General features: G+C 47.9%; 10 protein-coding genes across 10 annotated transcripts; 6 read left to right on the top strand and 4 right to left on the bottom strand.

The window, feature by feature from the left end:
- Positions 1-105: 105 nt before the first annotated feature.
- On the bottom strand, positions 106-2180 carry BDV27DRAFT_166518 (mannose-6-phosphate isomerase; the record flags this gene model as incomplete). Its single annotated transcript, XM_032074206.1, has 6 exons — positions 106-648; positions 766-1239; positions 1325-1657; positions 1721-1741; positions 1796-1818; positions 2173-2180. The coding sequence occupies 6 exons, from the start codon at positions 2178-2180 to the stop codon at positions 191-193; spliced, it is 1317 nt and encodes a 438-aa protein (XP_031925016.1). The 3' UTR covers positions 106-190.
- Positions 2181-2384: 204 nt separating this feature from the next.
- Positions 2385-3939, top strand: BDV27DRAFT_132267 (Ribokinase-like protein; the record flags this gene model as incomplete). Its single annotated transcript, XM_032067838.1, has 1 exon — positions 2385-3939. Exon 1 carries the CDS (start codon positions 2445-2447, stop codon positions 3936-3938), a length of 1494 nt encoding a protein of 497 aa, XP_031925015.1. The 5' UTR covers positions 2385-2444.
- A 51-nt stretch (positions 3940-3990) lies between these two features.
- BDV27DRAFT_132265 (magnesium-dependent phosphatase-1) lies at positions 3991-4842 on the bottom strand. The gene is made up of 2 exons (XM_032067837.1): positions 4680-4842; positions 3991-4612 (listed from the first exon to the last, which is right to left on the bottom strand). The coding sequence occupies exons 1-2, from the start codon at positions 4832-4834 to the stop codon at positions 4171-4173; spliced, it is 597 nt and encodes a 198-aa protein (XP_031925014.1). The 5' UTR covers positions 4835-4842; the 3' UTR covers positions 3991-4170.
- A 295-nt stretch (positions 4843-5137) lies between these two features.
- BDV27DRAFT_166516 (ADP-glyceromanno-heptose 6-epimerase) lies at positions 5138-6110 on the top strand (the record flags this gene model as incomplete). Its single annotated transcript, XM_032074205.1, has 1 exon — positions 5138-6110. Exon 1 carries the CDS (start codon positions 5148-5150, stop codon positions 6108-6110), a length of 963 nt encoding a protein of 320 aa, XP_031925013.1. The 5' UTR covers positions 5138-5147.
- Positions 6111-6655: 545 nt separating this feature from the next.
- Positions 6656-8320, bottom strand: BDV27DRAFT_160227 (uncharacterized protein; the record flags this gene model as incomplete). Its single annotated transcript, XM_032072998.1, has 2 exons — positions 6656-6852; positions 6913-8320. 2 exons carry the CDS (start codon positions 8318-8320, stop codon positions 6656-6658), a joined length of 1605 nt encoding a protein of 534 aa, XP_031925012.1.
- An 893-nt stretch (positions 8321-9213) lies between these two features.
- On the top strand, positions 9214-9723 carry BDV27DRAFT_147405 (uncharacterized protein; the record flags this gene model as incomplete). Its single annotated transcript, XM_032070733.1, has 2 exons — positions 9214-9299; positions 9354-9723. The coding sequence occupies 2 exons, from the start codon at positions 9214-9216 to the stop codon at positions 9721-9723; spliced, it is 456 nt and encodes a 151-aa protein (XP_031925011.1).
- Positions 9724-13293: 3570 nt separating this feature from the next.
- Positions 13294-17729, top strand: chsA (chitin synthase class I). Its single transcript, XM_032067836.1, has 7 exons — positions 13294-13394; positions 13563-14034; positions 14291-14469; positions 14530-16173; positions 16227-16628; positions 16680-17183; positions 17242-17729. Exons 2-7 carry the CDS (start codon positions 14016-14018, stop codon positions 17254-17256), a joined length of 2763 nt encoding a protein of 920 aa, XP_031925010.1. The 5' UTR covers positions 13294-13394; positions 13563-14015; the 3' UTR covers positions 17257-17729.
- A 261-nt stretch (positions 17730-17990) lies between these two features.
- Positions 17991-19936, top strand: BDV27DRAFT_166514 (major facilitator superfamily domain-containing protein; the record flags this gene model as incomplete). Its single annotated transcript, XM_032074204.1, has 7 exons — positions 17991-18152; positions 18259-18568; positions 18641-18977; positions 19065-19302; positions 19339-19379; positions 19610-19676; positions 19769-19936. 7 exons carry the CDS (start codon positions 17991-17993, stop codon positions 19862-19864), a joined length of 1251 nt encoding a protein of 416 aa, XP_031925009.1. The 3' UTR covers positions 19865-19936.
- A 185-nt stretch (positions 19937-20121) lies between these two features.
- On the bottom strand, positions 20122-22691 carry BDV27DRAFT_132259 (putative AMP-binding enzyme). The gene is made up of 7 exons (XM_032067835.1): positions 22295-22691; positions 22156-22226; positions 21945-22092; positions 21831-21866; positions 20732-21778; positions 20368-20653; positions 20122-20290 (listed from the first exon to the last, which is right to left on the bottom strand). Exons 1-7 carry the CDS (start codon positions 22451-22453, stop codon positions 20163-20165), a joined length of 1875 nt encoding a protein of 624 aa, XP_031925008.1. The 5' UTR covers positions 22454-22691; the 3' UTR covers positions 20122-20162.
- An 829-nt stretch (positions 22692-23520) lies between these two features.
- BDV27DRAFT_132258 (putative GPI anchored protein) lies at positions 23521-26678 on the top strand. Its single transcript, XM_032067834.1, has 6 exons — positions 23521-24589; positions 24642-24986; positions 25040-25286; positions 25346-25447; positions 25497-25561; positions 25616-26678. Exons 1-6 carry the CDS (start codon positions 24126-24128, stop codon positions 26226-26228), a joined length of 1836 nt encoding a protein of 611 aa, XP_031925007.1. The 5' UTR covers positions 23521-24125; the 3' UTR covers positions 26229-26678.
- The last annotated feature ends 273 nt before the right edge of the window (positions 26679-26951 follow it).

The raw sequence follows: 26951 nt of genomic DNA, 5'->3' as shown, positions 1-26951 counted from the left end.
AAAAAAAAAAAAAAAAAAAAAAGGCAACGAAGAGGTATCACCGCACATGACGGACATAACCCTATCCCAGTAAAGAACATCAATAGTGGGGATCCCCGATGGAACATTGGAACTCAAGGTCCTTTGGCCTCTCATATTATCTCATCTCCTCGGTGAAGCATCTTTGTCAAGAGTCGAATATCTGTTCTTTTTATAATGGGGATTTGTACTCCTCAATTTCACAAAAGGACTGAAACAGGATTAATGGTTCCTCACTGCAACTCTGGATAAAGATCTCCGCACCGGCGCCTGCGAAAAAGACGTGACCACACTCAATCAGTTCGATATAGTGTCCTACTCCGATCTTCCCACTTCCCTGGGTGCATATCAGCACGGTGGGCCCACGAAACGCTCGGAAGTTCGCGGTTGCAAACTGGGGCGCAAGAAAAGTTTTGATGATATTAAACTCTTCGGCGGGCGATGTATATAATACCGATGTGGATTCCCGAGAATTCATTTCCACCAACAAATAGGGAGTCGGTTCTCTTATAACGAAGGGAGGCAGGTTTTCATATGTGAGCATCGATATGAGCATATCAACATCCTTGTGTTTCCGTGAGAACCCTGCCCGTACCACGTTCGCTGATGATGCCATGCATTCGATACCATCTGAAAGGGAAAAGAAAAACCAGCCCGTTAGATATGGCAGGTCAACAACATAGATCGGTACTAGGAGAAGAAGAAGAAGAAGAAGAAGAAGAAGAAGAAGAAGAAGAAGCAACATACCGCCACTTAGGTAAGCGTGAAGCTCATTAGATCTCACAAATAAAGCTTCTCCGGGGCTTAGGCAGACATGGTTCATGAATAGGACGGCGAAAAGCCCAACATCATGGGGGTAATGCTGACTCAACTGAAGTATCAGGTCAAGGACATTGCCATGCTCGACCGCCAGAGATTCGTGGCTTGGCCTGCTAGTCGCGAAGCGGATCAAGTCTTCTGCGCACGATCGGACTTGTGATGGATGCGCGGTCAGCAGCTCTGACCAGGCCCTCTTAAGCGCTATCTCAGCGGTTTTTGGATCATACCCATTTCCTGCGCTTCCACAGGCGGACTGTACTTCCATTGCAGTGGCATCACTGATGAGGTTTCGTAGCGGTGGGACACAAGAAAGAAAATGAACAATCTCTTCCAGGGGCCGAAATCCACACAACGCTTCGAATGGGGTTAACGCGACAATCATTTCGGGCTTATGGTTCGAATCTATAATTAAAATTATATATATGTCTAACCGCTATATTCTTTACTAGGGTATAGGCAAAGCCACTCCCCCGGCTGGTCAGCTTACCAGGATATGTAAGCGGATCCCTTGCGTGTAAGTCATAGGCAAGATTTCGGTCCGGGTGAGCTTGTATACAAAGCGGCTCTCTGATGGAAAGAACTTTGAATAGAAACGGTAGTGTCGTACGGAATCTCTGGCTCACCTGGGTTGAGAGCAGATGTGGATTATCCCTGAGGACCTCTTGTAAAGGCTGGCCAGTGGAAAGGTCATACGAAGGAAGAGAAGGATGCGCTCCCATCCAAAACTCAGCATAGGGTTTATTCTCATCCAAGGCATTGTCCCCTACGGCGGACGTGGTGACAGCAAATTGGGCCACTATGGATTGTTTTCCAAGCTTTCCTTTGCCAATCTTCAGTCTCCATTCTCAAATTTTCTCCCCTCCACATATAGAGAAGCCCTTACCCCAATCATTATTAGAAACTCCTTAGGCGCTCAGTCAGTACAATTTCGTCCATCAGAGAATTATATTGAACCCACCACACTTCAATCGCCTTAAATGGCTCCCCCGCGTTGTGTTGGTCTGGGGATGTTCATTGGTCTCCATTGATCAGGCTACACACTCGGTGACACGAGGAGAATCACAACCAAAGGATTCTTGACGAGATAGTAGGTCGTAAGGAAATGGTCCAAATACTAACGAGACTCCACTCGAGGAAAGGAAATGAAGATTTGTTGCGGATCAGTTTGCCCCTTAGACTTGTGCACTGTCCTCACATACCCTTTTATAGTACTAGTACTTGCAAAACTCTCTCTCTCCTATGGGCTAGCACCGTATCTGCAAGAACTCCACTCACTCCTAGTTCTCACTGCGGTTTACTGGCTGACCGACACAAACTACTTAAATGAGGGATCACCGGTCCATGGTTCTGTTTTACTGGTACCACGTATGTCCGATCGATCGGCTTCTTCAGCCCCACTACGTTGGCAGCTGAGGTTCAGCTGCCCCTCTCCGCGCTAGGGTAAACTCGCAGAGATTGTTGGTTCAGCAAGACATATGATTAGTAGTTAATGTAGTTCTCAACCAAACAAGTTTATGAAAGACTTATTACTCGAGGAGCGCCAGGCCGTAATCCATTACTGATGCATCGTAAAACCAACATTTTCAAAAAGAATATTTGCTGATAATATGCCGTTGGAAGACTCGACTGCTCTGCATTACGCCGAAGGGCCCCTTCTCGTCGTCGGCGATCTGATCCTGGACCAATTCATCCGTGGGAACGTCAAGAGGATTTCTCCAGAAGCACCAGTACCAGTTGTGGAACAACAGGAGACGGCCTTCTATCCCGGAGGTGCTGCCAATGTGGCCTGCAACCTTGCTGCACTTGGTGCGTCGGTAGTCTTGGTTGGAGCGATTGGAGATGATGAAGAAGGCAGACAACTGATGTGTTCCCTGTCACAATCCAAGATTGACACCAGTTTAATTCAGCTCATTCCTGGGAGGCCAACGAGTCTCAAGACTCGAATCATTGCAGAGCAGCAACAGATTGTCCGCGTTGACCGCGAGTCAACCACACCGTTGGGGGAGCAAGACGTGTCACGCATACTGGAGGCTATCCAAGGGTGCCTAGTAGGTTGCGCCGGTCTAGTGTTGTCGGACTACAATAAGGGCTTCCTTAGTCCGTCACTGGTAACGGCGATTATCCGTAAGGCAAAATTGCTGGAGAAGACGGTCATTGCAGATACGAAACTTCAGGTGCTCGACCACTATTGCGGTGTCACCGCGCTGACCCCAAATACCAACGAGCTCCAGCTTTCCACGGGCCGATTATTACGCTCACCGTCCGATGTCGATGTGGCTGCGAGAGAGCTCATGACCAAGATTCAGGCATCCGTGCTTCTTGTCACATGTGGACAGGACGGTCTAATTTTGTATGAATCGGGCTCTCAACAAAAGACACACTTTCCGGGCCATGCAGAAATAGTAGCTGATGTCAGTGGTGCGGGAGATACCGTGCTTGCCGTATTCACTTGGGATCTCGCCATCCGCAGATCCTCTGTCCATCAGGCCGCAAAGTTGGCCAACCACGCAGGTGCTCTGGCCGTTGGTAAGAAGGGAATCAGTACAATTGACGCGAATGAACTACTCTCCTTTGTGATGGCCTGTTCAACCAATTCGCTCGACCGAGGACCTATTCTATACAAGTATCGAACCCTCAAGCAACTGCTCCCCAAGATTCACGCTGTGCGCCAGTCCCAGCCGTCAGCGAAAATTGTTTTCACAAATGGTTGCTTTGACATCCTGCATGCCGGACACGTCGATTACTTACAGAAAGCCAAGGCTCTCGGTGATGTTTTGCTCGTGGGGCTCAACTCAGACTCTTCTGTAAGGCAGATCAAGGGTCACCGTCGACCTATCGTCCCCGAGGCCCAACGAGTTCAGACTCTGGCTGGACTAGACTGTGTGGATTTTGTGGTTTTGTTCGACCAAGAAACTCCCCTTGATCTGATTCAGGCCATCAAACCGGACTTTCTTGTCAAGGGAAGTGACTATGAATTACATCAAGTGGTCGGACGCGACTTTGTAGAGGCCAATGGGGGAAGGGTGGAACTTGTCCCATTGCAACTGGGCATTTCCACCACTAATATAATCCAGGAAATCATGAATCGTTACCGCGAGTAGCCCTTCACCATTGCCATAGCTTGTTTTCAATTTCTGTTCACCGGGGGCTCACCAGTATCGTAGGTCAACAATAGTCAGGCTAAATATTACTTGTCTATTGCACTTGCAAAACTAAACCAGTCTATCTATGGGTGATGTACATATCTACGGGTAGTGGCCAGTGTTCACCACTATATAGAAGCATTCCTTATATGGAAAGGCAAAGGCATTGCAAAACAGCCGTTACTCATCATCAGTCGTCTTCTGTCCAAATTCCATTCCGCTTCCGCCATGCCCTGACTCCGTGATCCACCTCGTCCCTAGCTATTCCACCTCTAATCAAACAGAATGTGACCCCGAGCTCAGTCTCCACGTCGCGGTTACGCGCCTCGTCATCAAAGAACAACATGTCCTCATAGGCAATGCCACTGGCATGGTGGATGCGCGTAAAGTGTTTCGTTTTGGTCCCAGGGACAATTTGGATGTAGTCAAAGTAGTTCCGCGCGCACAGAGAGGATGTATTGAGAGTGGTGGTGTTATCCGAGAACGCGGGATTGATGTGCAGGGCTTCGAGTATGGCAAGGGCCAAATCGGGAGCATGGCTCCGTGAAACGAGTGCCAAGGGGATTGAGCGATCCTTGCAGGAGGAGAGGATTGAGGACACAGCTGGATAGAAGGCGAAGAACTTACCCCGTCTATTTGGTTATGAGAGAGTTTAGGCAAACAAGACTAATGGAACTCCACGATTCCGTTCTGACATACCGGTCTACGACGCGTAAATTGTTGTTGCGAGCCTCGACCGGCTCGCCGACATCCGCGTCGACCTTGAATGGCCATAATGTGTGGTCCAGATCAAAAGCGATGAGATGTGGCAGAGGTAGACCGTCTGTGAACGTCACCGGCCCAGCGTGGGTCATGGTGGCTCGAGTGAATCCTCTAGACCTTACTCGATCAATATGGATCGTTAGGTCTCTCAGATTTATCTTCAACCCGTTACGCGCTACAAGGGGCTCTAACCCTAAAACCATAAATCTAGGCTAACCTCTGGACTTGTAGCGCGGGGAACCTTCCATATGTTGACGTGGCACCAATGAAGGCAACCTTTCTTTCTCAGAAGGGAATGGTGCACGTACTGATATGTGTTCATAATGTTATTTTCTTCTATTACATCTCGTAGGGGTATATCTACTGGAGCAGACATAGGGGTGAAAATTGTTGAAGTGAATCAAGATGATTATCGTTACTGGCGGCATGGGCTTCATCGCTTCTAACATTGTCAAAGCCCTCAACGACCGCAACCGGACCGATATTATCGTTGTGGATGACTTAACTGACGGATCTAAATTCACCAACCTTTCCGACTGCGAGATTGCAGATTATTTAGACATTGGCGAATTCCGCACGGCTATTGCTCAAGACTCGCTGTCTCCGCCTCCGGATATCATCTTCCACAATGGCGCGTGTTCTGTGACGACCGAGCAAAATGGAAAATTCATGATGGACCTCAACTTCACCATGTCGAAGGAAATTTTACATTACTGCCAGAAACATAGGTCACGGCTGATCTATGCTTCGTCTGCGGCGGTATACGGAAAGAATGCTTTCCCAGAGGCTGGGCAGCAGCCCCAGAAGCCTGTTCCGCTTAATGTCTACGGCTACTCGAAGCTCCTTTTCGATCAGTATGTGGCACGCCACTTGAACGAATATAAAGGTCTTCAAGTCGTTGGACTGCGCTATTTCAATGTCTATGGGCCCCGGGAACAACACAAGGGGCCCATGGCGAGTATTGCATATCAAATGCATCAACAACTCAAAGGAGGCTCGAAAATCAAACTTTTCGGGGCATATGACGGCTATGCAGCTGGAATGCAAAGTCGAGACTTTATCTCTGTGCACGACATTGTCAAGGTGAACTTGTGGTTCTTTGACCATCCCTTGGTCTCTGGGACCTTCGATGTGGGTACTGGTCGGTCTGAAACATTCCTCGAGGTCGCAAAGGCCGTTTCAGAAGCACATCGTGTCCAGGATGCGATCAGTTTTATCCCGTTCCCCGAGTCTCTGAAAGGGAACTACCAGAACTACACCTGTGCAAATACAAACAAACTACGGGCGGTGGGCTTTTGTGAGGAGTTGAGACCTGTTGCTGTTGGTGTGAAGAAATATGTGCAGTCATTGATAGAGTCCGAGATATGACTTCTACTGTAGTCTTTATTATAAAACTAATCATGTTCCATTGGCGGTTTGGATCTAGATCTTTGCCCACGGTGCTAAATTCGAGATTGATTCAAAGCCTGACGTAAACTCTGTACATCAGGTAAATGATGAGCGGGTTAGCAATGGATCGTATCATCTAAAGAACAGAGCTATCCAGCATTGTCGGCTGGAAGCAATCCGATTGCACCACAATGCATCCGAGGAAATACTATCTAGCTTAGTTACCCTTGAATGCAGTCCAAGCAGCAGCTCCCACCGAGATCATTATAAAAATGGGAGTCTAATACTAGCTTTGCTTAGACCTTAGCATCCTTTATGTTTATGACACATTATATAAATGCATGAATTACTCCTTGCATTTGCCTTTAAGGATTACGATGAACTGCCTTGTTAGGTACAACCCTTACTTGAAAAGTCTTCAAAATCGAATAAAAATAATCAGAGTACTACGAACTCATTAATCAAAGCACATGAAAGTAGAATGTACCTCACTCGTCCTTCCTGAATCGTCTTGAGAGAGTCAATCACCATAAATATGGAGTCTCCGAGTCATATAGAGAGTTCATGATGTTCTCCATCTCTTGCTCGCTGAGTCCATGATACTCAATACTTGTAGAACCAATGATAGTTGGCTTTAGGCTGCCAGCAGCCAGTTTAGGCTGGCCAGAGAGGATTTCTGCGACCTCCATGCAGGTTGGAGGAACGTCATCCAATCGAATAGCTAGAACCACAATTTGTTAGTAAGTAGGTGAGGATACCCCAGTTGAGAATTAGAACTTACAGTCAGAGCCGGTCTCATAGAAATAAATCAGATAGGAAGGATCATTGAAGTCCTTCTTACAAGAATCATAGGCCTCTTGGATTTCGCGAGGAACCCCCTGATTAATTTGTGGAAATCCTCGCTTCTGATTAGTATTGGTAGGGTAACCAGCATTGATAGTATTTCCGGAATAGCCGGCATTGCCAACGGTGCCAGTCGAACCAGTGGAGCCAGTAGTGCCTGCTATATTAGAACCTCCATATCCAGTGCTTCCAACATTGCCAGCAGCACCAGCATTGGCAGTATTTCCAGGATAGCCAGCATAGCTAGCGTCGTCGTAGCCAGAGCTTCCGGGATTAGTAGGAGGAACAGGGTTGGCAGGGGGAACAGGGTTGGCAGGAGGAACAGGGTCGGCAGGAGGAAGAGGGTTGCTAGAAGGAGAAGGGCTGGGAGAAGGAGGAGGGTTAGTGGCGCTACCACTATTGCTTTGCATTTGCTTCTCGGCCAGATCCAGCGATTGCTGCCTGTTCAACTCTCCTTCTTGAGCATTTTGCTCCCTATTAAGTTCATTTTCTTTTTTAAGTGTCGCGGCACTGAGACTTGCAGGAATAGCTCCAATACCAGCTCCCAGAACAGCTGAGCCATAGATATCTTGTCTGGTAGGGGTATTATCGACATGGACTTGTTGTGCTGGCTGTGTTGAATCTTGTTGCTGCCCGAATGTCTGTTGCGTTGGTGATTGAGGTTGTTGTTGCTGTTGCTGGGTTACTTGCTGTGCTGTCCCTTGCGCTGTCTGTTGCCCTTGCCCTGACTGTTGTTGTGGTGCTGATTGCTGCTGCTGCTGCTGCTGGGATGCTTGCTGTGCTGTTCCTTGCCCTTGCGGTTGCCCCTGCTCTGGCTGTGCCGATATTTGTTGCTGTTGTGATTGCTGCTGCTGGGATACTTGCTGTGCTAGCTCTTGTGCTGTCTGTTGTCCCCGCCCCGGTTGCTGTCCTTGTACTGGGGGTTGTCCCTGCACTGGCTGTTGTCCTTGCGTCGGGTCTCCTGGTTGCTGTCTGGGCTGTTGCCCCTGTCCTGACTGCTGCTTTGGCGGTTCTTCCTTCTTCTCTTCTTTTGGAGGCTCTTCCTTCTTATCTTTTTTCTTTTGTTCCTTTGGCGCTTCACCCTTCTTATCGTCCTTCTTGTCATCACCATGGTTGTCTGGCTTCTTATGACTACCCCCAACACTTCCCCCAGATCCTTTCGATCTTCCAACAATGTTGCCTATAAAAGAGCCAACTTTTCCTAAGCCAAACCGACGAGGTTCCAGTTTAGTTTCGGGGCCCGAAGCAAGCAGTGAAACTCCGGATCCAGATGGCAGTGCTCCGCATGATTGGAAAAGGCAAAGGAGGGCCAGCGCAAGCACCCCCAGGATTTGTCGGGAGACCATTGCTTGAATGGCTTTTAATGAACGTAAGTTGATAAAGTGAATAAATGAATGAGCTGACTGTGAGAAAAGAGTGACAAACAGTTGGTTGATTGGAAACGAAGTAAACAATGCAGGAAGGGGGAAATGGCATATCTATTTATGCCCACAGCTCCCGACTTAGTCTTCGCAACAAGGACTGGAAATTAGCAGTGATGTTATCCATTCTAAGTTTCGGGTCAAAATGACACCACATATGATAAGCATAATGTTGAATCACGCACAAGTTGCGCCCCGTGTCTTGCCCGGTGAGAGTGTAACCCTATCAGAAAGCCTCAACATCGACGGCAGTGGTGTAATTTCCTCGACTTTATCCATGTTCTTTGTCTGCCAGACTGGACAACACAAGCGGGGGTGTCGGACTCTATTCGAAAGGGGCGTATGCAGGGACAAGCCGTCAGAACTTTGATGGTTACATCGCCCGTTTGTCTTCTATGGTGTTCAATGTCTCTAGCAATGATACCATCTCAGGTGACCACAGTGTATCTTGATTCTTCCTCAGCATAGGTTAAAGCATTCATGATTGTGCCCCACTACAAGGTAGGCGATGGGTGGGTTGCAGCCAATTAATACTACATCACCATGATAGCTAGGTACAAGGTAAACCATCATTCTACATTTAGATTACAAAGAAGGCTAGGGTTGAGCCACAAAAGTCATGACAGGATGTATAGACTTCAGAACACCAAGCCCGACAGCTTAATGAAGGTCCCAACTTTGTCTATATAAACCCCTCTGAATCTGGATTTTATCTTATCAGCATCTCAGCATATCATCAATTCCAACCCCTGCTGAAAGTTGATCACCGATAAGCGGTTTTCCTTTCTTTGCCTCAAGAGACTCTACCACAAGTCAAAATGAAGTCATCTGTCTCAGCCCTTGCACTGCTGTACCTTGGGGTGCCTCAATTCAGCGTTGCTCATCCGACAGGAACTGAAAACCTGTAAGCATATCAGTAGCAAGAGGAAGTCTGCACGCAAAACTAACGACATACTAGCAACCGCACAGAGGACGACTCTAAACCACAGAAGCACGAAAACGATGTCTTTACGAGCTTTCCCCAACCAGCAGGTGACCTGTGCAACGGCCAATTGAAAGATGTTATTGTAGAGTTCATCCCTACTGGGCCGGGAGCCTTTCGAATTGACAACGTCCCGCCTGCGTGCATGACGCTTGCAACCATTTTTCTTGATGGTCCTGACTCGCCCGATCCAGTTCCCCTTGGTAAGGACAACTCGATAATACTTTTTTTAGCCTCCGTTACTAACATTAGATCTACAGGCTCCGCATCTCTGGGATTCAGTGGTATATCTGATGATGAGCTACAACGTCTTCAGGCTATCCTGGATGCCCATACCCAACATTAGCCTAAGGGACAGTGGGCAGTGTTAATGTGGAACATGTCGGGCAATTCTTACCATCATCTTGTTGCAGTTGATACCCCTAGGAATAGTGCTTTTGTTGGACATGATGCATCTGTCTCATGTGCGCAGATCTCTCAGTTTTTGTCTTTTAGTGTATCTTAAGATTATGACTTATGTTTCTTTGAACTCGCGGATATTCTATTTTGGTAATACTTTCTTTTTGTTTAACGACTTGATCAGTCTGATCTATCAAGATGTCTGTAGATCACGCCCAGGCCATCCTGTGTCATGCTCGATACGGAATTCATCCTAGTAAGATTTCAACTGGGCGACTTAGACTAAGTTATGATCCACTCCATGAGATACCACTCCGCCACCTCACATTGGCCGCTAAGATTAGAAATACACAATCATGGCAATGATCTATATATTAAGGTTCCAGACCGTCGCATCACCTTGATTGTTTGAACGAACAACTATCCAAGACAAAGAACAGATGCCGTTCAGGATACAGACCAGTTGATTCTTGCGTTTAGAAAGTAGAACCCAAGACACGGACGCATTGATCAACCACAACCTCCCACAAAGATCCCAAACGTGCGGTGAAGAAAGGAATTCACGATTCTGGTAGGTTTGATTAAGTCTGGCGTGGAATGGAGTGGAAGTAATCTTAGATGGTCACACATGGTCAACCCGTGCCCTAACATGGTTCCTGAGGCCAGACTGCCGGGCACCAAACCTTAATCTGGGGTCGGTTCCTGACTAGTCAACCTAGTGACTCGCGATGCCTTAATAAAGACTTCGAGTGGTCCTCAGCGGGCACTCAAACTCAAATAAAGACAAAGGCAGCCTATGTAGTGATCGACAGGCACCGCACTCTGTACACGGAGCCATGTTGGCATTGGGCCGTTCGAAAACAGGGAATGTGAGACGAAGACTGGCGCCCACTGCGGCTGTCAAGGGTGTGTTTGGCTAAAAGATCCAATGGTAATGTTACGATACGCGGGAAAGACCAGTTAAACAAAAGCCGAAGTATCTATAAAAATTAAACTATTCATGCCATGTCACCCAAGCACTACTGTTCAGGTAGTAAAGTAACTCCTAGAGTCCTGAGAGACTGCCGAGGTATTTTGCCGCGAGTAAACAGGGACGATAGTTGCCCTTGTACGCAGTAATTGGATTTTGTGTAGCATTGTAACAGCTCATTCAATCCTATACGTTTATACTCATCTCAAGACTTTTCATCGTATAAGAACCGACGAAAAGACTCCGTGCATTTTGTACCAAGGGCTTGTATTTCGCCAATCAAGCGGGGACAATGCTCCGAACTGAGACTAGGAAATAGTTTCCCAATTTGTCTTGCCCGACGGTTACTCCTTGGAAGGACGTTAAAGGCGTATCTCCCTTTGTTTTTGCCATGTGTGGAGAATCTGGCGATGATACTATTTCAAATCGTGCCATCTACGGCCGATATCCCTGTCACGTTCCTCGAAAAAGAGCATGGGGGTCGATTTGCTTAATCGGTGGGACCAGTTTAATTAAAAACGTGCCCTGATAACGCTGGGACCCAACGAACCGAGTCCTTTGATGATTAATTCACATAACTTGTCTCCCCTAATTACAAAGAGCCCGGGGTGGGAACGCTTGAACAGCGGGGCTAGGTCTATTAGCCTAGAGAACGTGCTTAAATTGTTGCAACATAACTAAACGAATCATCGTCAGTTGTTGGTTCATTAGGCCTTCGCCTTTCCAATGACGAAGTCTCCAGTTACAATGGTCGAGCTGCGGGGTCTAGCTTTATTAAAGATGATACTAGACCTTAGCTAGTGGACATTCGAACCGTGGTTTCTTGAATCCTGGTAACAAAGAGTGCCCAGCTGCTACTATATCATGCCGCAGATGCTTAGCATGATTGGCAGGTACGCTTTTCAAGGATATATCGTTCCCTAGGGTGCTCATACCCCTATTTTATTTGTAGATCTTGGCGTGACCGTAATTGGTGATCTACTTTATTACCTAATATAGCTCTGGGCGATCTGGCTCACGAGGCAATGTAATAGTTCATGGCAATGATTAGAGCATCAAGTCCCACTTCTAATTATGGCTACGTAGCTAGGTATCATGAACTTGGAGCCTGTCTGCCACGTTGTATACGGGATTCGGTGAGTATGTTGTGCTCTTTTCGGTAGGATACTTCCGAGTTGCCCATCAACACCAAGCCTCAGGGTAAGTGCACATGTCTTCTCCATCATCTTCTAAAAATATTACCGTTAGTCATTGCTACTTTGAACACGTATTGCCTACCTGACACATATCCTTAATTCGAGGTATATATCTAAGCAACCTTTGTTGATGAGTTTGAGAAGGCTGCACTGGTATCTACGAAGGCCATATGCAATTACTGCACCTTACATAGCTCCAGCAGGGAGATTTTCTCAGTCCTGTGCTACTATTAGGCATAGGTTAGACTTCCCAGTTATTAGTTGTACTGAGTTGTATCTTCTTTGTAATATGAACACTACGCTGACCAGTCTGCTTCTGATTAGCCTCCATGCCACGAACCCTGTCCTCGTGTCCGATCCCTATCAAGTTGACAATATAAAAAGAGAGCAAAATCGCAGGAGGGACAAAAAAGATGAATTGTGTCGACCATCTCAATATCTGGGAATCTGTTGGTCAGTATTCACCAGGATATTGAAGATCATGGATAGTCTCATACACCCTCTCGGAGCGTATGCGACCTCGCCGTCCAGCAACATGAAGTTATAGTGCTTACGGGCTCATTCGAGGTTGACAAGTATCAACCCACCAAATCAGCCAGAGACAAAACAACCATACAAGGTTACCGCCTATTACACTGGGCCTATTCTGCCTAGCCTAGAGATGGTATATAGTACTACGACTCAATGTTATTCGCCCTTGGTCTAGGCGGTGGGAGAGAAGATATGGACCCCAGGAACAGTCATAAATGGCGAGCTTATGTCATGTGACATCTCACGTAATACGATGAGTTGTTGAGCCTTCAAAATAGGAGCAATAAAATCCTATTACTTGTTCTCTCTGGCTCTTGATCGAGAGATAATCTGATTCAAAAGCTTGGGGTTGCTTGGGGGGAAAAGAAAGTATTAAGCTACCGGCAGATGCTTCCCGTCGGCCCATTGCTGATACTATGACGTTGGTCGGATTAGAATACATACACTAGCGCATGTCTATAGTTAGATAGAATACGTGAAGGCAACGGAATATTCCTGCCTTGCGAGTCGTGACAATCCTCTGACAGGGCTGAAGAACGTTCTTTCTTTTAGGCTACCAAGAAAAAGTTCCTATAAAAAGAACTGACAAACATAATAGCATTTTTGCCAATGACGCTCCCAAGGAACCGCCACGGCAGTGTGGCTGTGGACGAGATGTTGTTGGCCCAGTGATGGGGAGTGGAGACACGACCCAATAGGCCAGTGCGACTCTACTGAAGGTACGTATCCACGGGCTACTAGGTTGCCAGGGTTTGGGTTTCAGAAGAGATTAACCCTCCTTATTTTTTGATCCGAGAAAAAGGTTCTGTTGATAATTCTCCGAGAGGTAGAGAAGGAGATATGCTCCCACTTGTCTAGAGAGAAATCATCGATATAAGAAATGACAAACATCGAGGAGAATCCGAAAAGGTACCCCGTATGGTAAGTACCGTAACATAAACCCTCCCGCCCAATCGGCTGGGGCCCCACTGTTTTTTTTTGTTATGTTCCCACATGACTTCACGATCGTCGGCTGAAAAGGGAAATCTCATTCGTACCTCGTTCAACTTCGTCCTTTAGTCAGATCCTCCCCATGAACTAACAAATTAGTGCGCTATCTTTTGTCCACGAATCTCTTCCGCTGATCGCTCGGTTTCTTGGTCAACAAACGTAAACCCCGCCAAGACCATTTGTGCCTCGCGCGCTTTGCTTTGCTTTGCTTGGGAAAGAAAAAGTGGCGCGGCTGCTTCCCAGGCACTCGTCAAAAGAAAACGCTGCCTCTCATTCTATCTTCTTCTTTGAACTCGCTATTTCGTTGTGCTTCACGTTTCACCGATCAATCTTACATCTGTTAACAACGAATCAACGGTACCCACCTTTTATCTCGTCAACCGCCTATCACTTTCCTCTGAAACTTTCGCCGAGAAACTGACCTGGGAACCATTAAAAGTGAATTGAGAGCATTCCACCCGCGCTCCTGGCGCAATCTCTCTCCGCAACTCCCCTGCTCGAGGAATCCTCGCCGATTGGAACGATTGTTAACCCGAAACACGATCGTCCATCATGTCGTACAATCGCCTGGGTTAGTATATTTCCCATTGCGCATGGTTTCCCTTGTTAAAGCTGTTCTGATTGCGTTGCTGTGGGCTGTCGCACCGAAACCCGTTCTCCGCATTCATTTCCTTTCTGAAACTTTAGAACATTGGGGGAGGAATGTCTATAGCCTCGGCGCGCAAGCTGACAGCACCCGTTTTTCGTCCTTTGTTGTTTTCACTTTCTTTTTGTTTCCGCCTGCACAGACTATCACTGGGCTCCTGTATACTGACGCCCTAGTCCAGGAGAATCATATGGGGAGGACGACCATAGTCACTCTCCCATGATGAACCCCCATCAAATGCACAATCGGTCTCCGTCGCCGGGTCGGCCTTTGAATGCCTACCAGCTCTCAGATGTTTCTTATGGGCCACAGGAGCGTCTTCATATGCCGTCGAGTGATTTGCTGGCCGAGCAGCCAACGGTGAGCATCTCGGATTAAACATATACCATGGTGTTTATTCTGACAAACTTGGGTAAACAGTATTCGGTAGAGCGATTGCCTAACTCTTACGGTCATAACGAAGCCTATGAACAGCGCCAACCGCAGGCTTACCCTGGATATGAATATTCGGTGGATCCCGAGGCACATCACGACGCCTATTATACTCAACCTTACCAACCTACAGCGACACCACAGGATGATTACGACTTAGGACAATACCCTGAACACCAGCACCAGCACTCGTATAGTGACGATCGCATTCCCATGCTACAACAGGACAATCCCTTCGGGCCGGATCCCTACAGTGATGAATACCAGGTGGAAGAGCCGGCGGACGGCCATACCCCAAGCCCGGCACCTATCCGACGGTGGAAAACGGTCAAAGAGGTGCAATTGTTTAACGGTAATCTCGTTCTGGATTGTCCGATCGCACCCAAACTTCTTAGCCAGGTTCCTCATGCTGAGCCTCCGGGCCGCGACGAGTTCACACATATGCGTTATTCCGCCGCAACATGCGACCCCAACGACTTCTTTGAAGAGCGCTTCACTTTGCGCCAGAAGCTGTTCGCCAAGCCCCGTCATACCGAACTCTTCATCGTGGTAACAATGTATAACGAAGATGACTTTCTTTTCGCGCGGACGTTGATTGGTGTATTCAAAAACATTGAGTATATGTGTTCAAGGACGCATAGCAAGACATGGGGCAAGGACGCATGGAAGAAGATCGTGGTTTGTGTCATCAGCGACGGTCGTGCGAAAATCAACCCGCGAACCCGTGCAGTGTTGGCCGCGTTGGGAGTCTACCAGGACGGAATTGCTAAGCAGCAAGTTAACGGCAAGGACGTGACAGCACACATCTACGAATACACCACTCAGATAGCTCTCGAGCTGAAGGGAACCCAGGTCCAAATCAAGGGACGCTCGGCAGTTCCCGTCCAGATGATATTCTGTCTGAAGGAAAAGAACCAGAAGAAGATCAACTCTCACCGCTGGTTCTTCCAGGCATTTGGCCGGGTACTGGACCCTAATATTTGTGTCCTTCTCGATGCTGGAACGAAGCCCGGCAAGGACTCCATCTATCGTCTCTGGAAGGCATTCGATGTGGAGCCGATGTGTGGAGGGGCGTGTGGTGAAATCAAAGTCATGCTCTCGCATGGAAAGAAACTGCTCAACCCCCTGGTTGCTGGTCAGAACTTCGAGTATAAACTGAGCAATATCCTCGACAAACCGATGGAGTCCGCGTTTGGGTTTATCAGTGTGCTTCCTGGTGCATTTTCTGCGTACCGATATGTCGCATTGCAGAATGATAAGAACGGCCAAGGTCCGTTAGAGCGGTATTTTCTCGGTGAAAAGATGCATGGTGCCAACGCCGGTATTTTCACGGCCAATATGTACCTGGCTGAGGATCGTATTCTGTGTTTCGAAATTGTCACCAAGCGTAAATGTCGCTGGCTACTGCAATACGTCAAGTCTTCTACTGGCGAGACCGATGTTCCGGATCGGATGGCGGAGTTCATTCTTCAGCGCCGTCGGTGGCTGAACGGCAGTTTCTTCGCTGCAGTGTATGCGATCGCCCATTTCTATCAGATCTGGAGAAGCGACCATTCCGCTATTCGGAAGTTCGCGTTACTCATCGAGTTTTTCTATCAAACCATCAACATGCTGTTCGCTTGGTTTGGCATTGTAAGCACGGCCCTAGCTTCCACCGGCCACAGTCACACTAACTTTCATTGTAGGGTAATTTCTTCTTGGTTTTCCACATTCTCACGACATATCTCGGTCAGAAAGATCTCCTCAGCACCACCGGTAGAGTGCTCGGTGTTGTTTTTGAATGGCTTTACCTCGCAACATTGGTAACGTGCTTCGTTTTGGCCCTGGGCAATCGCCCAGGCGGATCGAATAAGTTCTATATGACCATGGTCTATTTCTGGATTGGTATTATGATTTACCTGGCATTTGCTTGCATTTTCGTCACGGTGAGATCTATCCAGACGGAGGTGCAGCAGGATGGCTTTACCTTCACCGATCTGTTCACCAACTCGACGTTCTTCACGATCATTGTGTCCTTGGGCTCAACGTATGTCATGTGGTTTGTCGCATCGATTATTTTCTTTGATCCCTGGCATATGTTCACCAGCGTAAGTCCCCCTTAGTCTGACTCTGCAATTGAGATCTCTAACTCGGGACAGTTCATCCAATATATCTTGCTCACTCCGACGTATATCAACGTGTTGAACATCTACGCGTTTTGCAACACTCACGATATCACATGGGGTACTAAGGGTGACGACAAGGCGGAAAAGCTGCCCTCCGCGAATCTGAAGCCTGGCGGCAAGGTGGACGTCGACATTCCGCAGGATGATGGCGATTTGAACGCCCAATACGACTCGGAGTTGGCCAAGTTTGCTGAGAAGCCACCCAAGGAAGTACAGGTCATCTCCGAAGAAGAACGACAGGCCGATTACTACAAGGGATTCCGAAGTGCGGTCGTGCTGGCATGGGTGTTTTGCAACTTCGCTCTAGGGGCCGTCGTGCTCAGCGCAGCTGGCTTGGACCGCTTCGATGAGAATGAAAAGACCAATGAAGGTTCGAACAAGCGATCCCAGATCTACATGGCAGTCGTCCTCTGGAGTGTTGCGGGATTGTCGATCTTCAAGTTTATCGGAGCGCTGTGGTATTTGGTTGTGCGAATGGTATGTTCATCCCTGATCAAATACTTGGACTTGACTAACGTAGTTTCTTTGTTCCCAGTTCCGTGGCGCTTAATTATGGTCAATGTTTCTCTATGCGAATGATACTTTTGGGTACCACTGCAGGATCATGTGGTACTATAAATGACGATGATGTCTCATGACGCCAATTCATGGCCCAGATACCCTCGTGGCTATATGATATTGATGAATTTTGTCTGCAGCCGGGCTTCGTATGTCACGAATGAGGACATAATGTATGATGTAGATACGAGGACTTATTACTTAGAATCATCCAAAATGTAAACTATAGATTGGAAGATGAGGACCCGCTTTGCTCCAGAGGCCCCAGTGATTGGAAGATCTCCAGATAGCCACGGAATTAGTGCATGAATGTGCCGATAAGGTTCTTCATGACGCCATTCAGGCATATCCCGCTACCTTGTTGAACTCCGGCCCTCAAGGTACGTGGTATATCTTGCATCATGCCCGGAAGGTCCTCACTCGAGCATCCCGCTTTTTACAGTGGACCCTAACCTTAAAAGATCACCCAAAATCTAGAATTAATGGGAGATTTCTTCATCTCATGTACCTACTACTGTAAATCACCATGCTTATATCCCAAACTAAACCTGAGCCGAACTATTTGGAGCGGGAATCCAACAGTGACACCGAGACGTTATGGAATGCCGCCGTGTTGGAGCACAAGACTCGGAGAAAGTCAGTATTGATTGACTTCCTTCAGAGATACGGCGACTATTAACTCTTTCTAGAATTGATCTCTCAGTCCTACCCCTCTTGTTACTCGGCATGACGGTATTCCAATTAGACCGCATGAACATCGCCAGTGCCCTAACCGGCGGGTTTGGCAAGGATATACACATCGACCAGAGCACAGTCAATCTAGGAAACCAATTGATGTTTCTCGGTATCATTGTGCTGGAAATTCCTTCTAATATCGTGCTTCAGAAAGTAAGTCGTCAGTTGCTGCCAACAACATTCATCATACGGCGCCTTCCTCGAAAACTACAATGTATACTTCCCTGACCTGGCACAATTAATCAATAACGAAATACAGATCGGCCCCGATAAATGGATCCCCGCGCAGGTCCTCGCATTTGGTACCATCGCAACTTTCCAGGTCTTCCTGCGCAATCGAACAGGCTTTCTAGTCGTGCGGAGTCTGCTCGGGCTCGCCGAAGCAGGATACATCCCGGCTTCCCTATACACACTATCGACATGGTACGAGAAAACCGAGCTCGCAAAACGAATCGGCATCTTTTTCTTCGGAATGTTTGGCGGAAACGCCATCTCGCCTCTTATAGGGGCGGCAATATTGAAATTAGATGGGAAACACGGCCTGAAGGGCTGGCAGTGGATCTTCCTTAGTATGTCCATTCCATTCAATAACCAATAATCACACCATCTAACTCTAGTCTAACCTAACAACCAACACACAGTCGAGGGCATATTCACCATCACCACGGCATTTCTAATACTGCTACTACTCCCCCAAAGCCCCTCAAATCCGAGACCGTATCTCCTGAAGCGCGGCGTGATATCCTTTTCCCCGGAAGATAGAGACATCTTACACACTCGAACCTCCCGAAGAGAAGGAGAAAGCGAAAGCGAAAGCGAAATAGAAAATCCCTCCAAAACCGACCCCCCCTTCCCAACATATAAATCCAACATCAAAAAAGCCCTCTTCAACTACCGCCGCTGGCCCCATTTCCTCCTCGCCCCCTGCGTCTTCTCAACCTGGAGTCCACTGACAACCTACACCCCCACAATCATGATGTACGTACACCCCTACCCACCCATATACCCACAATAACCCAATGAAAAGGAAAAAGACACCTAACAGAAAGTGAGGGGAAAAAAAAGGACCCTAGGCTTCACCCGCCTACAATCCAACGCCCTCACCGCAATCGGTGCCACCCTAGCCCTACCCCTAGTCTTCCTCTTTTCCTACATCAGCGACCGCACCACCAGACGCGGCCTAACAGTCATCGCCGCAGTAACATGCTATCTGATTGTGTTGATCGTGTGTCGGTGTCTTCTTCCTAGGGTAGACGGGAAATGGAGTCAATTCGGTATCTGGACTGTGATTAATGCGTTCGCGGTGTGCTATCATCCCGTGCATAATACGTGGTTGCAGCTTAATTGCCATTGTGCGGGGGAGAGGAGTATTGCTATTGCGTGAGTTCTTTCTTCTTTTCCTTCTCTTTTCTTTTTCTATTTTCTTTTCTTGGGGGTTGGGGTGTTTGTATTTGTTGAGTTTGGGGTTTGGGCTGATTGAGTGGTTGTGTTGACGTTGTTATTGCTAGGATGTGTAAGTGTGTCTTCTTCTCCGTCTGCTTTCTATGAGTTGGTTGGTGGGTTATGGGTGGTTGGATAGACAGGCGACTAATGGATATATGGAAACCTAGGGGTCATGGCTTCGAATGCAGGTATGATGGGTGGATCGCAGATTTTTCAGGAATGGGATTCGCCCTCGTAAGTTCTTGTTTTTGGTCCTTTTTTATTTACTTTTTTTTCTATATATTTGTGGATGTGTAGACTGATGCTTGGGATCTCGGTGTTTGTAGGTATCTTACTGGCCTTGTGATTATGATTGCGTTGGCCGCTGGGGGGTTGGTGTTGGCAATTGGGCAGGAGGTTATTTATCTCAGGTTGAATTCTAGGGCTAGGAGGAGGGGGAAAGGTGTGGTTTATGTTTCATGATTTGCATATATTATATAGGATCTAGATCTAGAGTTGGGCTGGTCAAAGTGGGAGTTACAGGAGGTCAATAAGGCATTGTATGGTTTTTTTTTTTTTTTTTTTTTTAGGGCTACGCTTGGTCATTCATGAGTCTTGTGTAGGAAGACATATAGGTTTTTATCTTTAGCTTAGATGGGTTAATTCATCGCTTTGAGATGGCTACTTCTCTAGAACTCGAGTTCGATTGTCTGTCTGTCTGTCCGTCCCATTACTACTCACTTAGCTCAACGAGTTCCTTTCCTTGAGGATTTTGATAGCATCCTCCTTGAGTTTGAACTTCTGGATCTTTCCGCTGGCAGTCTTGGGGAAGATCGTCGAGGGTTCCAAATTGAAAACATACTTCGGGACTGTAAATTAAGGACGTCAGTTCCTTGTGGCTGTTGATCTCGTAAACGGAAGTATTCTGCTAAAGCTGAGGTCTTACCAAGGTGATTGCTCAACCGCCCCCTAACCCATTCCCGGATATTCTCTTCAGTCAGAGGCGCAGCCTCATCCTGGTGTTCCTTGGGAATGATGAAAGCAGCCACGACCTCTCCGTACCTTTCATCAGGTACACCGACAACCGACACATCCAAAATACCAGGATACGTCAGTAGACAGTTTTCGATCTCAAGTGGGTGGATGTTTTCTCCGCCGCGGATAATGAGGTCTTTGATTCGACCAGTAATCGTCACATATCCATCGGGGGATATGGTCGCTTCGTCACCGGACTATACACATTGTTAGCTGGCTAGAATCTACGTAAATTAATTCTGTGGGTTAGAGGGGAAAGGATATAAATAACATACATGCATCCAGACCTTCCCCTGATCATCCGCGATCATCGATTCCGCGGTGCGTTGCGGGTCGCCCCAGTATTCTTTCATCAAGAGATATCCGCTCACCGCCAGTTCGCCGGGCACACCGACAGGGAGAATCTGGCTCCGATTGGCTGGGTTCACGATCTTCGCTTCAACATGCGGCATGAGTCTGCCGACGGTGTTGATGCGCTTGTCGATCGGATCGTCAGTGGTCGTCATGGCGGAGACGGGGCTCGTTTCTGTCATGCCATAGCAGATGGTCAACTCTGTTAGGTTTAAGACCTTATGTAGTCTCTCCATGAGGGCAGCTGGCACGCTACTTCCGGCTGCAATGCCGGTTCTCAGATGGCCGAATCCTTCGTTTGGCACTTCGCCGTCGTCGATCAGGGTGAGTTCTTCGATGAACATTGTCGGGACGCCGTAAAGTGCGGTGCACCTCTCCTCTTGGACGGCTGTGAGCGCTGCCCGGGCATTGAATGATTCGGTGGGGAACACGACGGCCGAACCGTGCGTTGCCGTGGCCATGTATCCTAGCACGGAGCCGAAGCAATGGAACAGCGGTGGAGGACAGCAGACGATATCCTCCGGGGTGAGGCGCATGCGATCGCCGATCTGGGAGCCGTTGTTGAGAACCGAGCGATGGGTCAGACATGCTGCTTTGGGCATGGCGGTGGTACCGGAGGTGAATTGGATGTTCACGACGTCATGAGGTGATAGATCTCGGTGTGGCAATGCAGCTTCATCTGCCTTTGCGCCGGATATCACCGAGGAATATTTCGTCAACGATTTATAATCGGAGAGGTCAACTCGGCCGGAAGAGTTGTCGACCATGATGATATGCTTCAGGGATGGCACGAGTGCGGACTCCAGTTTTGATTTGTGAAGGTCTTGGACCAGGTGTTGTAAGATGGGGATGTTGCTCCGGGGCTCTTTTCGCGGCAGATTAGACTCGGTGCTGACAATCATATGTGTAGCCGCGAGGTGATTTAATGCCGAGACCACTTGAGCTGCGTTGAAGGATGGGTTGATTGGGACCTGGGAAGCGCGGTTAGAATTCCACTCTGTGGTGTTAGCGATAGAAACTCACAAGGATGGCTCCGAGTTTAAACAACGCATAAGTCGCCTGCAGCACAATGGACGTGAGTTATCTTGGTAATGATAATGAGCGTCATTGGCGCCAGGAATTAGACTTATAGCATACAATGGAGAATTCCATGGAATTTCCGAGCATCACTCCCACACGGTCGCCTGTGCGCACGCCTACAGATTCCAGGCCCCGTGCGAGGGCGTTGCTTTTCGCATCGAGACCGGCATACGTTACTCGGTCATTTTGATGCTTGCAGATGACACTAATATCGAGTCAGTTTCTATTCTCAGAACAAGATTGTTTTGCAGCGGATGAGGAAACAGACGCTGTTCGGTCACCATATGAGCTAACGATTTGAGCGAAATGGTCCCCAATGGTGGATTCAAGCAATGGGGGCTTATGGTAAGAACAAGGAATTGTTAGCCTCATGCGATCCAGACACTCGACACGTAGCACAAGGGTACCTCTAGCGGTCCACGAGCATAGCTCTGGGTCAGCAAACCTCGCCGCCCCGGGGGCAGTGCTTGCAAGGTCTTGGACAAGTGCCTGGCACTGCGAGGCGTCCCTGGGGAAACAACACTCGGGCGACAGGCAAATGGGACACACTTTTTGAGAACAATCATCGCAGACACATCACTTGTGGTACCAAAAAGCAGTCGTTGGAGTCGTTCGTTTTGAATGGGTAGCGGTTCCAGCAGTCACCCCCTTGCGTACCGGTTGCAGTCAATGATCACCAAATACTTTCGATTAGGGCCAATTGATTATACCTGGACCATCGCAGCGGTTGATTGCTAGTAGGGGAAGATCGCACAAGGTCGACAGGTTCACAGGGGAGCTCTTATAAGTTGCAGAGAGAAAAACAAATGACGAAGAAAAAGATGGTGGCGGACTTTCAGCTTTTCCCCTCACCTTAAGTCAATCATGCATGCTGCTACCTTTTTTATGCGGGGTTCGGCCCCATCATCGTGACCGCGGATTGCCGAGATCCTGTGGATTTGACTAATAGCGTACCTGACTTGCCGACGTAGCTTCTTCAAATGCTACGGTGGATCTACGCTAAATTGTTAGGGCAGGTTCTTGATTCAAATGGTCCGGCCAGTTGAGACTCATCCCCGAAGGGTCCTGGTGGAGTGGCCACATTCCTGTTCTCCACGTTTCGTCTCCATTGTCACCAAAGTCACCAAACAGCAGGATTGCTCAACACGTACGCATTTTTTTTCCTTGATCTTCCGTCTTCTCAAAGACTTGCTTCACTATTATCCTTCATATACTATCATTATTCAATATTGTGCCTGACTGTCGCGGCTACTTTGCAATGTGGTGACAAAAACGAGGTTAGGGTTAAACTTGACCGAGGTTAAGATATATGTTGCCAGGTGGAAAAACCCGCCGGAGTAGCTTGGTCGTCGCACCAGTTTGAACTTTGAAGATCTCCATCAAATTGGGTCAAGAAATATTCTAATTTCGCAGCTCCATACAAATTATGTAATTATCTCAGCGAGCCCTGGAAAGTACAAAACGGAGTGAATTCCTACGTACGCATCTGTTGTGGGCCAAAAGACGGCGGAACACTGAACCAAGTCACGATAATCAACTCATCATTATTCAACACCCCATGACTCTTTCGGGGAAAGAACCAATTTGAGGAAGGGTCCTTTCACGAAGAGAGAGAGTTATTCTAACGATATCTCCTGTGTATAATCTTCCATCTCTTTGGCCAGCCAATGATCATTCTCAAGCATTTGATACTCTGTAGACCCTTTGTTATTTGAGACCTCATGCAAGCCACCATGCAGTCTACAGTCCCGTCATTCCAGTGACAGTCTGTCAATCATCAGTAAGAGGTCTAGACAACCAATCACATAAGCGAAAAATGTGTTAATCGTGATGTTAGCCCGTCGCGTCTGAGGGGCCGTTTGTTAGTTGCCGTACTAACGTCGGCTTCAGCCTTGCGGCACAGTGACTTTGCATGTCTAGTCGCTTGTGCTATACCCAACGGAGCATCATAGCGGCAGCTTACTTATGCTTAGGTTGAATGAATACAGGGCTGTGCAGTTAGTGACAGATAATTATAACTCTCTCGTTGTTACACCTTTCTCTAGCTCAAGGCACTAAAGTCGGGGGCCGACGGTCCGCTCACACATAGAGTGCTGTACATTAAAGGGGTATATGTAGTATACATGGTACCCTGCAAGATGGAGTGTGTTCTGTTTCGTGTGTATTTCTTCGCCAGAAAAGCTAGTATACCGTACAGAACTTGCCGCCAGGGACGGCTTATTCTTCCGATCAGATAAGATGAGCTCTTTCAGAACCCTTGGCCTGTTGGCTCTCTTGACTACCTTTAGCGTTGCGCGAGGGGCCAGCTTAGCCCTCGATCAACATTTCCAGGCCCTGGAATTTCCAAAGGCCCGACGACTTTCTGCGGCCAGTCTGCCCCTCAGTCTCAGGGTGAGAGAAATCGAAACGGTCGCTTTTAAGAGAGAAGCAAGTTTCGACTTTATACACGAGGTTCCAGAAGGAGACACGGAATATGTCTTCGCCACTACCCTCAATGTGGCATCTCAACACCCAATCCTTGCCCTTGAGGCTTTAGATGCCGACATAGACGATATGACATGCTCAGATGCAAAGATTCAGCTGTCCATCGGCTCGCCTACTCGGGCCAAAGCCCTAAAGCAGGAACTTGAGGCTGCGTCCGATTTTGTAGTCGTCACTTCCCATGAAGGTTGCGACTTGGAAGGGGAAAGGTCCATCCATCGGTAAGTGTCTGACCACGGAGCCGCGACTAAGCCCATCTCATACTGCATCTAGTGTGACGAAGGCGACTGTCGATCTGGCTCGTCAAGTATTCACCCTGGAGAAAGTCAAATGCGACTGGCACGATGCAAGCCATTCCACTAGCGTGTCTTTCTCCCACAGGCACCGATCAAGCATTCAGAAACGTACATATACCGTGCATCAGAAACGACAGCAGGAGCCAACAAATGTGCCGACAACCACAAAGGTAGTAGGGGAAGGCTCTGCACCTTCCATATCGTTTCCAGCGGTTCCCACTGCAACAACGGGACTACCTTCGAGTGCGACAAAATCGCTCGACAAGCACTATATTGACCAGAAAATATTTCCGCCAGATACTCCTGCCGCTGACATGTTCATGTAGGTCTCATAAGTGCAAATGTATGTAATATCCACGGTGCTAACGATCTTAGACCGCAAGGGGTAACAGTGACCTGCAAAAACTGCACGCTCCAGGGTGATATTGAGATAACCCGAGGCTCGTTCAACATTTCTGGAAATAAGATTAAAGACACAATTGCCTTTTTTGACGACGGTGCTCTTGAAATTCTATCGAATGGCCTTTTCGCACAGGTTGAACTTGGTCTTGACCTTTCGCTGAGCCAATCTCTGGCGTCCCTCAACATGTCTCTCCCTACAATTCCTCTCACCCCATTTGAGGTAGGCATCCGGGCACAAGGTGTCATCATACTTTGTTATGACGGTATTGACAATCCTAGATCCCAGGAGTTGTAGCTTTCGGTCCAATAATCCAACCTGATCTCTCACTTAGCGTAAATATGGTGGAGGAGATAGGGTTCTCTTATGGCTTCAATCTTTCGGTACTGGTTCCTAGCTGAGAGAATCGCCAGATTATACTAATTCGTGTAGGTACCGGACAACTCGAATATTAAGATTAACATGAGTGAGCCTGGGAATTCCTCCATTTCAGGTTTGTACGTTATCCTCAACGATGCATGAACGCCGAATGGCCAGCTAACAGCGCGTAGTGATAAAACCAAGGTCCACGCGCTGGAGTTTGAATCTACGTCTGCACCGGCGTCTTTGATTTTCAGTGTTACCTTCACGCCGCAGATCCTGCTCGGAATCAGCACGGCAAAGGGTTTAGTATCTGGCGGTGTTGGAGCGTTCGTCAACTTGCCAAAGATATCTGTGAATGCGACTCAACTGAGTCATGTCAGTGACAAGTGTGAGCCCGTGGTTGATGGGAGTGGAGATGACACTTTGACATCTGTCCTGGATGAGGTCTTCGATAGCCTGACACATATCGCCCCTTCGGTGGACGTCAACATGGGTGTCCTCGCCAACATGGAGGTCGACATTGCGGAGTTCAGTGAAAGGGTCGGAGTACAAGCTGTCCTGGCATCAACCTCCTATCCTCTACCCACAGCTTGTCTAAAGTATGATGCGAAGAGCCACACATATGGTATTCCTTCACGGACGCCAAGCGCTACCGCAACGTCGGGGTCAATGAAAGGAGCCAATGACAGGTCGTCAGATTCGGACAAACAGTCTGGAGCCGCAACATTGTTAGGGGGTCTTGGTCTTCTACCGCTCAGTATTTTGGCGGCTTCGATGATTGCTATTGTGTATTGTGGATAAGGCTGACGGACATGGAATGAAGCATGTGTGTGTCATATAGAAAGATGTAGATCGTGTCGATGGGTAGTTAGAAGAACAGTGATGAAGAGAGGGATGCAAATCATGCAAACCCAAGTTTTTTTAAAGTTTTAAAGAAGCAGCAACAGCAGGGGGGTCTATGACTCTTCAGTATCGTGACCTGGCGGGGTCGATCGCTCCCTATCCAGATTCATGATTCCAAGGATGAATTTAGTGGGGGGAGAGAATGCACTGCCATTGGCGTCCCCAGTGGGCATTGTTCGTATTGCCAGTTAAAGAAGAAGAAACGCACAGCCACAAAGCCATGTGATGTCGCATTGCAACGCGGAAGAGGACCGTCGGGCACCCAATCGGGTCTAGCGCTGAGTCGGGATCCCGAAGAGGAAAGGTGGTGTATGGAGGACGAGGGAAGTTCTTCCATCCTCAGGGTTGATTCAGGCATCTCTTTCTACTTCTATTCTCACTTCCCTCTCAAAGTGAACGCTTTGTGTTCCTTAGTCATTCAAGAAAAATAAATTATTACTTCCCAGCGCAACGTTGGATAGTGTCTGTTTTCTCGCTTTTTGAAAGCGCAACGACCTCCTCGTCTTCGGGTGAATCCTTTGAAACTCCGCCGCCTGAAAAGCCCTCATTAAACTACCCTATCAGGAAAGGCTTCATCGGGTTCGACCCTGACTGTATAATACATTATTTCTCAATTTCTTT

The sequence above is a fragment of the Aspergillus caelatus genome (assembly GCF_009193585.1).
Source record: "Aspergillus caelatus strain CBS 763.97 unplaced genomic scaffold BDV27scaffold_157, whole genome shotgun sequence".
In the NCBI taxonomy this organism is placed as follows: Eukaryota; Fungi; Ascomycota; class Eurotiomycetes; order Eurotiales; family Aspergillaceae; genus Aspergillus; species Aspergillus caelatus.
This window is presented reverse-complemented; position numbering and strand designations above follow the sequence as displayed.